The sequence below is a fragment of the Cyprinus carpio genome, chromosome B8 (genome assembly GCF_018340385.1).
Source record: "Cyprinus carpio isolate SPL01 chromosome B8, ASM1834038v1, whole genome shotgun sequence".
NCBI lineage: Eukaryota > Metazoa > Chordata > Actinopteri > Cypriniformes > Cyprinidae > Cyprinus > Cyprinus carpio.
This window is the reverse complement of record NC_056604.1, coordinates 27,139,849-27,152,647: the sequence shown is the minus strand read 5'-3', so window position 1 is coordinate 27,152,647 and position 12,799 is coordinate 27,139,849. Positions and strand designations below refer to the sequence as shown.

The following is a 12,799-nucleotide window of genomic DNA, read 5'->3' as shown; positions in this document are numbered from 1 at the left end:
TTTTTTTTTGTGGAAAATCCCTGTATGACATTCCCAGGGACAGGCTATTGATGGAGAAGTGTGGAAAATCAGGCGGATAGGGCCCTCGGACAGGAGGCGTTCCTCTGATTCTCCTCGCTTCGCTCTTTGAAGGGAACATCTGTGTGAATTCTACTTCTCTTTGAGAACATGTATGTTTTCAAGCTTAAAACTTAGAGCTTTACTGGTAGCATGACCGTCTGTATTCTACAGACAACCAAAGAATCCTAGAGCGTTTTGGCGGTTTTAGAAAATGTAGCTTTGGTTCGTAGAATCTGACGTTTTAATTCAGTAAAGGTGATTCCCCTTCCTTATTGGCAGAAAATTGCCACGTTGTGAAGACACGGAAAAGATTTCCACGGTGCTGCCTGTCTCAACATGGCGTGAAACTTGAGGAGAAAGGGATGAATAGTCAGAGCTAATTCCTCTACATCTTGACTGGTTATTTGTAACATTTTCCATTTTACGGTTTTTCTATGGAACTCTCTATAGGCTACATTTTCACCCCACACGACGATCTTGTTCGTTCATTTCTATGTAAACTAATGCAAATGAAATATAAGATAGGCTAATATATAAGATAAAATATTAGATCATATGATTATAAGGGTTAGCCCATGTTTAGAAAAGCCACAGTTTGTTATTTCAAATAAAATAAATTAGACATGCAAGAGATGTGGGGAAAAGACAGTTACGTATTACGCCCAATATACGACCAAGTAATACCTTTATTATTATTATTTTATTTTGTATTTTTCTTCAGATTATGTGAATTAGAAGTCTCATAGTTATAAAAGAGAGTAGCACCAAAGGCAACCCTAAACTCCTTTTTGAGAACAAAAGCACAGCCGGGAAAGAAACTTCATGCTGATTGGGTGTCCAGCAGAAACTAAATGGATGCTCTTTTTGTGCACCAATGATGTGAGCAGTGCATTGAGATGTTAAGTGAGTCTCTCTTTATAAAGCAGGATACTGGGGAAAATTCCTTCACTCTGACACAAGGAAGTTGGATAATTCATCTGGGTATCTAAGCGCAACGAGCATTTGAGGACAATGGCTGCAGCATCTGAGAGAGTGGTAACGGCGAAAACTCAGAGCGTTAAAAAGGTGATTAAAGTTATAAGTGAAACGATTTTATTTTTACAATAAATAAATCAATAAATAAAATGTAAAAAAATCTAGAACTTCTTTATCAGCGTGTTTTGATTGCATTTTAAATAAAATAAACGGTTTTGTCTTTCAGGTGTCCAAACCACTAATGGAGAAGAAAAGAAGAGCACGTATTAATAAATGTTTGAATCAGCTGAAAAGTCTCCTGGAGAGTGTCTGTTCGAACAATGTAAGAAAATTAAATGGATGTAAAATTTATTCCAATTCTTGCATCAGATCTCTGTCTCAAAAACCAACTGGTATGTTTTATATTATTCAGATCCGCAAGAGAAAACTGGAAAAGGCTGACATTTTGGAGCTGACGGTTAAACATCTGATGCATCTGCAAAACACCAAAAGAGGTTTGTGTTCCTTTAGCATGTAAATAATTATTATTCGTTACATTTTTAACATAATTTAAGTGTATTATTGGAAAACAATAAATATTGATTTCTCTAAATGCAGGAGCGCCCACAGTTTGTGACTCTGTTGAATATCACGCTGGCTACAGAAGTTGTCTGGCCACTGTCAGTCATTATCTTCTCGCTTCGGACGCAGGCAGAGATTCCCGCTCCATCATGCTGGCACATCTTAGGAGCGGTTCTAACGTCGTTCCTGATTTCAGTACCGCGGAAAGCGACACTGCTCGGATCCCTGCCTCAAATTGTACACTTCTTCGATCACACAAAGCTCCGCTTAAAACAGACGCTCCTTATCCCAACTTGCAGCAAACCTCAGACAGATATTTCTGCTCTATGCCGAATAGGATTGAGATTTGTGATACGGACAAAATATCATTTAACGCACAGGCTGGAACCCATGGATCCAAGAAGCTCAAAACCACACACTTCAGTCTTAAAAATACCAAGGCTGACGAGTGCTGCAATTTTTCTGAAGCCTTGAAACAGAATTATTGGCGGCCTTGGTAAATCTGAAGAATTTCAAATGTCACTGTTTTAACACTTTAGACTTTAGGCTTCATATGCACTGTAAATGTAGATCATATTTTTTGATAAATGATGACAAATGTTTATTTTAATAATAAAAGACTACACCATTGGATTGGAATGGCTTATTATGCAAACGGACAAAATGTATGACTAGATGTAGACGTCAACTGCTGCTGAGATCGAATGAATGACTTTTACTTTGAAATGGAATTAAATATTTAGAATGCACTGCATTGGTAATGTTATACGTCATATCATTCTTTATGAAAAGTAATCTCTGTTTGAAACAGGCTTACCTCAAATTTATGCTGTTGACTTAACATGTAAAAGGCTGAATTCTGGCCACCATACTCTACAAAATCCAACACCTCGATCTCACTGTAAAAAAAAAAAAAAAGAAAAAGAAAAGAAAAAGAAAAAACTTTCCCAAGCAAAAATATGCATTTTGGTAAGCATAGCTTAGGATATTCAGTTAAAAAATACAATTAATAATAATAATAATAATAATAATAAATATTTTCTGAACATATTAAATTTTTACTTAGTCAAATTAAAGTGAAAAATCAGTAGGCCTATTGGCTGATAAAGTCCAACAGCCAAATAACTTTTTCGCTTGCGTTTGAGGTTTGAAGACGTTATGGTGAGTGGTGGGAGGTGTACACATAGAAAAAAAATGCATAAATAGTACGCCAAATAAAAACAAAAACTCGTGGTATTGATAGACAAAAAGTGACTTTGGCGTGGATATGATACTTACGTGTTTGGCGTGCAAATAATAGGCCTACGTAATTTCCGCATACATATGATGCGAAATTTGTTGGCGTGCATATGATACGCAGTTTTCGCGTACAAATGATACGCATCTACCCCACAACCCTATTCCTACCCATTGCATAGCCAGTGTTGGGGAGTAACTAGTTACATGTAACGGCGTTTAATTACAAAATATATGTAACTGTAATCAGTTACAGTTACTAAAATTTTTTTTTAAAAATAAATTACAGTTACTTATGAAAATTTTAACGATTACAAAGGGGATTACATTTGAATATTTACACACTTCCACATACAGATTTAATTGATTTCTTTCCCAAATTGTACTGAGACATACGGCCACAGACTGGGCCGGGTTTCCCGATAACGATTGATCTTAGCGCTTAAGAGCGTTTTCTACGAGTAATTTTACGATCGTTCGTTATTGTTTCACGTTTCCCAACAATGCACGTAAAGCAATCGCACGTAGCTGTGCTTTAAGTACTTAGGAGTCCCTATCCGTTTTGTCAAGTGCTGAAATGTGACCTTATAGAATGGCTCGTAATTGTAGTACACGCTCTTTATTGACGTTAACCTAATGCTGCGTTCCAGACAGACAACTTGGATATAGGCTAATAACTATAATACAAATACAATATTATATTATATTGTAGTGTATAATATTATACATTACATAATAATATATAATGTACTTTATATACATTAGAGAGAGAGAGAGAGAGAGAGAGAGAGAGAGAGAGAGAGAGAGAGAGAGAGAGAGAGAGACGTTATTTCCGGGTCTGATACATAGCCGGTTTTCGTGCACTTCAAGTCATATTATAATCACATTGCACTTGAATCAAGTTAAAGGTGTAATCTGCCGATTGTCCTGCAGGTGACCGCATGAATCTGTCTTCTTACGATGCAATTAGGGCTTTACGATTACTCCAGAGCACCCGTAGATCTACGATGATTTTCAAGTGCTACTTAAGTTACGATGCTTTTGGGAAACAGACCGTAATATTAAGATCAGTCGTACGATCGTTTTTACGAACTTCTTAGGCTTACGAAGCTTTTGGGAAACGCACCCGGGCCGGGTTTCCTGATAACGATTGATCTTAGCGCTTAAGAGCGTTTTCTACGAGTAGCCTAATTTTACGAACGGTAGTTGTTTCATGTGCGTTTCCCAAAAATGCACTTAAAACAGTTGCACGAAGCTGTGCTTTAAATGCTACTTAGGAGTCGCTATCCGTTTGTCAAGTGCTGAAATGTCACCTTATAGAATGGCTCGTAATTGTAGTACACGCTCGTTTATTTAAATGTAAACCTAATGCTGTGTTCTAGAAAACGCGAATATAATATAATATAATATAATATAATATAATATAATATAATATATATATAATATAATATAATATAAGAAAGTATATTTGTAGAGACTTTATTTCCAGGCCCAAGGTGACTGCAAGTCAGTAAGTCATTGACAGTTTATTTATTTATTTATTTATTTATTTTATTTTTTTAAGTTTATCCCTATTTTTCCCAGTCTTTGAAGCATGTTTCCTTCATTGTTATTTTATTCATTTTTTTGTTCAGTCATTTAATTTAGTGTGTATTTTTCTGCCCTTTTTAATTATTTCATTTATAAATTCAAATTTAACTATAATCACATGAATAAAGCACTTGAATAAAGTTAAGGTGTAATCTGCCGATTGTCCTGCAGGTGACCGCATAAATCTGTTTTACGATGCAATTAGGGCTTTACGATTACTCCAGAGCACCCGTAGATCTACGATGATTTTCAAGTGCTACTTAAGTTACGATGCTTTTGGGAAACAGACCGTAATATTAAGATCAGTCGTACGATCGTTTTTACGAACTTCTTAGGCTTACGAAGCTTTTGGGAAACTCAGCTCAGCCCTTGTTCGTAGAATCCAGTCATAAAAACGGAATTCCTATAACCTAGTAACGCGGACGGAATATGCCACATTTTGGACGAATAAATCAAAAGTAGGTCAGTACACTTGAATAAAAACGTGATATGGACTAGTATCTGTGAATATTAAGCCGCAAAAAGACAATACCTATATGAATCCTGCACGTTCTGCGTGTCTGTGGAAATCAGGCGCGGACTGGCCATCGGGAGAAACGGGACAATTCCCGGTGGCCTGGCAGCCAATTTTAATAATGTTGTTGTATAATTGCATGCCGAAGGTACTAAAGCGATTATTTCCGAGTCCGCCATTCGATAATTAAATCTCTAATAAATCATAAATCGGTTAGTCGTGACTGCAATGCCTCGGCTCGCGCGCTCTCCGCGCCTCCAGCAAACGGTTAGGATCAGAGTAATCAATGAGAGAGAGAGAATGAGTGGACTGTGGAAGCGCACAGGTGGAGCAGAGAAGCAAAACTACTGTTCAGGGTTTCAAGTGCAGGTCAGTTTAATATGTAAATATGCTATTGTAGTTTTGTCTTTGTTTTCACTTAGTTAAGCAGCAGCAGCCCATTGCTCATCATCACTCAAAATACTGTATAAAGGACATCATTAATATCTATTGTAACGTTACAGTAGTAATTTAGCAGACAAATAGTGCTGCGTTCGACACTATTGACCACACTATTCTTTTGCATAGGCTAGAACACTTTGTTGGCATTAATGGAAGTGCATTAGCATGGTTTAAATCGTACTTATATGACCGCCATCAATTCGTAGCAGTGAAGGAAGCGGTATCATATCGTTCACAAGTGCAGTATGGAGTACCTCAAGACTCAGTACTAGGGCCGTTACTCTTCACCCTTTACATGTTACCCTTGGGAAATATCATCAGGAAACACGGTGTTAGCTTTCACTGTTATGCTGATGATACTCAGCTCTATATTTCTTCACGGCCCGGCGAAACAAACCAATTTGAAAAACTAACGGAATGCATAGTCGATATAAAAAACTGGATGACGAGTAATTTCTTACTGCTAAATTCTAAAAAAAACAAAAAAAAAAAACAGAGGTGTTAATTATAGAACCTAAAAGCTCTGCATGTAATGACATAGAACGCTGTCTAAGATTTGATGGGTGCTTTGTCAATTCTTCGTCATCAGTTAGTAACCTAGGTGTGCTATTTGATAGCAACCTTTCCTTAGAAAGCCACGTTTCTAGCATTAGTAAAACTGAATTTTTCCATCTCAAAAATACATCTAAATTACGGCCTATGCTCTCAATGTCAAATGCAGAAATGTTTAGCCATGCGTTTATGATCTCAAGGTTAGACTATTGTAATGCTCTATTGGGTGGTTGTTCTGCATGCTTAGTAAACAAACTCCAGTTAGTCCAAAATGCAGCAGCTAGAGTTCTTACTAGAACCAGGAAGTATAATCATATTAGCCCAGTCCTGTCAACACTGCACTGGCTCCCTATCAAACATCGTATAGATTTTAAAATCTTGCTTATTACTTATAAAGCCCTGAATGGTTTAGCACCTCAGTATTTGAAAAAACTCTTGTTACATTATAGTCCTCCATGTCCGCTGCGTTCTCAAAACTCTGGCAATTTGATAATACCTAGAATATCAAAGTCAACTGCGGGCGGCAGATCCTTCTCCTATTTAGCGCCCAAACTCTGGAATAACCTACCTAACATTGTTCGTGAGGCAGACACAATCTTGCAGTTTAAATCTAGATTAAAGACCCATCTCTTTAACCTGGCTTACACATAACATACTAATACACTTCTAATATCCAAATCCGTTAAAGGATTTTTAGGCTGCATTAATTAGGTAAACCGGAACCGGGAACACTTCCCATAACACCCGATGTACTTGCTACATCATTAGAAGAATGGCATCTACGCTTATATTAGTCTGTTTCTCTCTTATTCCGAGGTCATCGTAGCCACCAGATCCAGTCTGTATCCAAGTCAGAGGGTCACTGCAGTCACCCGGATCCAATATGTATCCAGCCCAGATGGTGGATCAGCACCTAGAAAGGACCTCTACAGCCCCGGAAGGCAGCGGAGACCAGGACAACTAGAGCCCCAGAGACAGATCTCCTGTAAAGACCTTGTTTCAGACGACCAATGGGACAAGACCACAGGAAACAGATGATTCTTCTGCACAATCTGACTTTGCTGCAGCCTGGAATTGAACTGCTGGTTTCGTCTGGTCAGAGGAGAACTGGCCCCCCGACTGAGCCTGGTTTCTCCCAAGGTTTTTTCTCCATTCTGTCATCGATGGAGTTTTGGTTCCTTGCCGCTGTCGCCTCTGGCTTGCTTAGTTGGGGACACTTCATTTACAGCGATATCGTTGACTTGATTGCAAATTATTGCACAGATACTATTTAAACTGAACTGAGCTGCATGATGACATCACTGAATTCAATGATGAACTGCCTTTAACTGTCATTTTGCATTATTGACACACTGTTTTCCTAATTAATGTTGTTCAGTTGCTTTGACGCAATCTTTTTTGTTTAAAGCGCTATATAAATAAAGGTGACTTGACTTGACAAGTAATCATATTTTATAATAGGTTTAAGGGGAGCTAGAGCAGACAACAACACAACCCTTACGAAAATTAATGTATGGTATGGCATGGTTACCACAAATTAACCATGTTTTTGCTACACTAACCATAGTTTCACCATGGAATTTGTAGTAAAAATAAATACAAATGGTAATTCATTTGCCCACATTTTCTTATGTGAAGTCCATACAAAAAATAGGGTTGTCCATGTTTCAGAATGTGTTGTGGGTTGTATGAGTGAGAGATTTCTCGGCCTAATGTTTTTTTTTCCCAGTCCGCCCCTTGTAGAAATTAATGGCGCAGACTGGCGGTTTCAAATAGGCCTACTGATGCTAGCAGTGTTTTCAACCTCTGCTGCCTCAATATATGAGTATATGAACACATAATGAGCATTTTACTTATTATGAGAATACTATCATCATATCATATACAAAGAGACAGAAATGTTTCAAAAAGACACCAATGTTTCAGGAGTTTAGTACACAGAATAGCACACATGCTTATTAGATAATCCTGTTTGAGTTGATGTATATGCTTTTATTTATTATTATTTTTTAATCAATTTTTTTTCCCCCAAACCATTGTTAGATGCAGTGTTTCCTGTAATTATGCAAAGATTTGGTTTCAAAAACAGTATCAGTAAACTATTTCTTATGATTTTAAATCTGCATTGAACTTCAGATCAACAAAAAAAAAAAAAGCACTAAAAAATGACTTTGTGGTGAATGTGTTACAAAAAAAAAAAAAAAAAAAAAGTTACACTAATATTACATTTTAAATAGGGTAACTTGTAATCTGTAACCTATTACATTTCCAAAGTAACCTTCCCAACACTGCCCGGGGGGAGGAAAACTCGGCCTAATTTTCATTTTTTGGGTGAACTAACCCTTTAATATAAATGATAAAGAAAAATATTTTCCCCCTTGTTTACTGGCACCTAGTGGAACCAAAAGAAACTTTCTGCATAAATATGGACCAAACAGATCTTAAATGAAAGACATTCCATTTTTTTTTAAATTAATTAAAAAAAAAATGTTATTTTTTATTTCTTTATCATAAAATTATGAAAAAATAAAATACCAATATTAATTATTCCACCCATGTGTTAAAATTTAGGATGAGACCATTTTTATGAGAATGAGTCCATTTTTATCAATTTACTCCAATGTATGTGAGTAGGGTGCTCTTTTAAATCCAGGTATGCCAACGTCTGTAAAAAATATCCAAAATACACCGCAGAGCTTAAGAGGTTTTAAGATTACTTTTCACTAATGTAATGGAAAAACCAAGCCTGTTGTCAAGAAAGGGCTGTTGACATTGGCCATAGAGTGTAGGTTATCATTATTTGTGGTAGGGCTAAACAATTGTTTCCAACAGAAAATTAAAGAGAGACAGGGAACAAAAGACAAAATCAGAAAAATTATTCAGGACTTGGAATGGAGATTTTCACAGAAGTATTTGCAGTTTATGTATCACCCGCTCAGTCAACACAAATACACAAAAGATCCAACTATAAAAACAGAAAGATACAACAAATAATGATCAAAAAACCATTTGTTCACACATGTAATGTTGTAGCAAAGAAATCCATTTTAAAATAATAAAGTGACTCACCTTTCATCACTGAAATGATTCAGTTTATTTCATCTCGCATGACAGCATCCCAGCCTTAAGCAAGACCATACTGGAGGATGAACCTGTTTGAACCATTCATTAGTTTACAGTATAATATATTATACTATTTAGAATAATATATTGTAATACATTATATATTGTAAATGCCTTAAAATATGAATCTACCATAAAAAAAATATTTACTGGAGTAAAGTGTGAACCAGCCATGATCGCATATATAAAATAAAATAAACATGCTACTTGAAAGTGAACTGTTTTGAAAAAAATGTTTTTATACTTGGGGGATATTTGGGTCTAACGAGTTCAGCCTATGGACAATTTGATTAAGCAATTGAAGAGCTGATGGACAAGGCACGTAGTGCTTATAGCATAAGAAAATCATTGTTAATCATAAAAGGGCACCTAATCAATTTTAAAGATCAAATAATCTCAATTATTCAATCTAAAAAAAAAAAAATCTGCTGATGAAGAACCTACCTCTAAACCTAAACCTAACCCAACCCCATGTTACCAGGTATAACCAGAACTTTCTTTGGTACATTGTAATACATGAAGGCACATGTATTGTAAAATAAAGTGCAACCAGAATGTGTTTAGCTCACAGCGCAATATATGTCCTCCTGCCATGAGGGCCAGAAGCTGAACCTAATATTTCCTAGATATATATATATATATATATATATATATATATGTGTGAGTCCTAACAACATCATATGTGTGTGTGTGTGTGTGTGTGTGTGTCACAAATCAAGCCTCTGTGACTCCCTCCGATCACCACCAGAGGGAACCATCACCGGAGTACTAACTCTTCTTGCGGACTTCATTTCCCATCACCCCGTGCCTGAGACTGATTACCTGCACAGGTAATCATTATCCTGCCTATTTAATCCGTGCCATTCCTTACCTATGTGTGAAGTCTTGTTTTGCTACTGCTGACATTTCTGAGCAATTGTACCCTGTTTGATTACCTGTTGCCTACCTGGATTGTTTATACCCATCTGATTGTTCTCTGCCTGCCTCTCTGACCCTGCCTGTTTACTGGATTTGTTCTACTCCCTGTCTGCCACCTGCCTCGACCCTTTGCACGGACTCGTACTGATTCTGCCTTTCCTACATTGGTCTGATTCGTCTGTTTATTAATAAAGCCTCACATACACACCAACGTCACTAACAAATCATCACATCTATCCCCACTTAACCTACTAACAATAACAGAAGACTTCACCACAAATCGATCCAGCAGCTTTCTATCACTAATCCACGGGAGTATCAGCTCAACTTTCAGTACTGGCTTCTCAACAACAACAGCTGAATCATCTTACCTCACTCACGGAGGAGCTGGTAAAGACTCTGCAGGGTTTACGGATACCACCACCCGAGGAGAGCACTCATATGGTTAATCCACATCCTCACGCTCCGACAACAGCTTCTGTCACCGCCAGCCCTCGCTTGGCATTTCCAGAAAAGTTTGATGGATCACCTGCAAGGTGTAAGATGTTTGTAAACCAACAGACCATACTATACCCACGGACAGTAGCACTGGAAGGGCGCTCCAAACCACCACCCCCTCAGAATTAAGAACACAACCATTTCCCCTCAATAAGCACTATTTCCCCCCTCATTTACCAGTTTTATTCAACACTTAAGGGAGGTATTCGAGCACCCCGAGGGTGGCAAGGAAGTGGGCGAGCAGTTATCTCTCTGTCAAGGAAGAAGTTCAGCTGCTGACTATGCACTATCCTTCCGCACACTTACTGCACAGACAGGGTGGTCAGATGATCCTCTCAAGCTCCTTTTCCGCAAAGGTCTCAACGCTGACCTACAGTCTGAATTGGCCTGCCATGATTAGGGTAAATCTCTGGAACAATTCATGGATCAGGCGATCCGCATTGATAATCTCATCTGTTCTCGACGTCAACCTTGACTCTCATCGACTCCTGCAGTTATGACATCTCTACCAAAGGAGACTGAAGCAATGCAGATCGGCTTTACTCATCTCGGCATGGAGGAGAGAGAGACGTGTTCGTCAGAACCTCTGTCTATACTGCAGTCTTTCTGGACATATGAGAGCTTCATGCCCCACTCGTCCATCACGTAATTTTTTTACTACAAAAAACAATAAAAATCTAAATACAGTAACACAGATACCAGTTACCTTAAGGGTTAATGGGGAGCTTATTGACACCACAGCTCTGATTGATTCTGGGGCAGCAGGAAATTTCATTGACTCTGAATTCTCCAAGACTCATAATATTCCCCTTGTTCCATGTGAATCTCGTTTGGCAGTGGCAGCGCTAGACGGACGTCCTCTGGGATCTGGCTGGATTCAATTCGTCACAAAGGATTTATCACTGCGTACAGGAGCACTTCACACTGAGACCATCCGTCTATTTGTGTTCCAATCCCCTCAAACTCCCATCATCCTGGGACTTTCCCTGGCTTGAGAAGCATAACCTGTGTATTTCCTGGCCCAATAAACAGATAACTCTGTGGTCTGAATCCTGGCGCAAACATTGTCTGAACCTGATCTCTCACCAGACAGAGACTGAATCCATCACTGCACCCAGAATCCCTGGGGAGTACCATGATTTAATCCATCCACCCAGCAAAAATAAACCAAAACAACCACTTTCACCACCGTAACAACAAGACACTAAATTGACCTTCTACCCGGTTCTCATCCTCCCAAAGGCAGAGTTTTTCCCCTGTCACAACCCGAGTCTGAAGCCATGAAAACATACACCAAGGAGGAATTAACAAAGGGCTTCATTCGACCATCACCCTCACCTGCTTCAGCCGGATTCTTCTTTGTGAAAAAGATGGATGGAGGACTTTGTCCGTGCATTGACTACCGTGGTCTCAACGAACTCATTGTCAAGTTCAATTACCCCCTACCACTAGTTCCAGCAGCCTTGGAACAGCTGCGGACAGCCAAGTATTTCACCAAACATGATCTTCACAGTGCTTACAATCCTGTTTTATTTCAAATCAAAGCTAAATACACATAGAAACAGCACCTTTTATGGACACTGAAACTGCTATTTATTTGGCAGTCTATGAGACAGTCTCAAGCCGCCAGGTTTTCATCCAAAATATCTTAAATTGTGTTCTGAAGACAAATGGGGCTTTTACGGGTTTGGAACGACATGGGGGTAAGTGATTAATGACAAAGTTTTCATTTTGGGATGAAGTATCCCTTTAAGCCTGCTCGTGGTTCGAGAGGAGCAGAGGACCAGGAGGAAGCTGGTGACCAGAGAACCCCTCCCATCATCGTGGAAGGTGAGGAGGCGTATAGAGTTCACAAGATCCTGAATTCTTATCGCCGGGGCAGGTTACTCCAGTATCTAGGGGATTGGGAGGGGTATGGTCCGGAGGAGCAGTCCTGGGTCAACGCAGAAGACATTCTAGATCCCTCTCTTACCACTGACTTTCATACAGTAGGACCCATCTGAATAAACCAGCCCCGAGACCCCGTGGAAGACCTCGGCGTCGTGTGCCTTCTCACGTCAGGAGTCGCTCACAGGGAGGGGGCTCTGTCACAAATCAAGCCTCTGTGGCTCCCTCCGATCACCACCAGAGGGAACCATCACCAGAGTACTAACTCTCCTTGCAGACTTAATTTCCCATAACTCTGTGCCTGAGACTGATTACCCTAACATATGCCTATAACTATCCTATTTAATCCGTGCCATTCCTTACCTATGTGTGAAGTCTTGTTTTGCTACTGCTGACATTTCTGAGCATTTATACCATTTGATTACCATTTACTGGATTTATTAT

General features: G+C 38.7%; 1 protein-coding gene across 1 annotated transcript; it reads left to right on the top strand.

The window, feature by feature from the left end:
- The first annotated feature begins 969 nt into the window (after window positions 1-969).
- On the top strand, window positions 970-2,507 carry LOC109094736 (transcription factor HES-5-like). The gene is made up of 4 exons (XM_019108445.2): window positions 970-1,125; window positions 1,262-1,357; window positions 1,448-1,529; window positions 1,633-2,507. The coding sequence occupies exons 1-4, from the start codon at window positions 1,072-1,074 to the stop codon at window positions 2,094-2,096; spliced, it is 696 nt and encodes a 231-aa protein (XP_018963990.1). The 5' UTR covers window positions 970-1,071; the 3' UTR covers window positions 2,097-2,507.
- The last annotated feature ends 10,292 nt before the right edge of the window (window positions 2,508-12,799 follow it).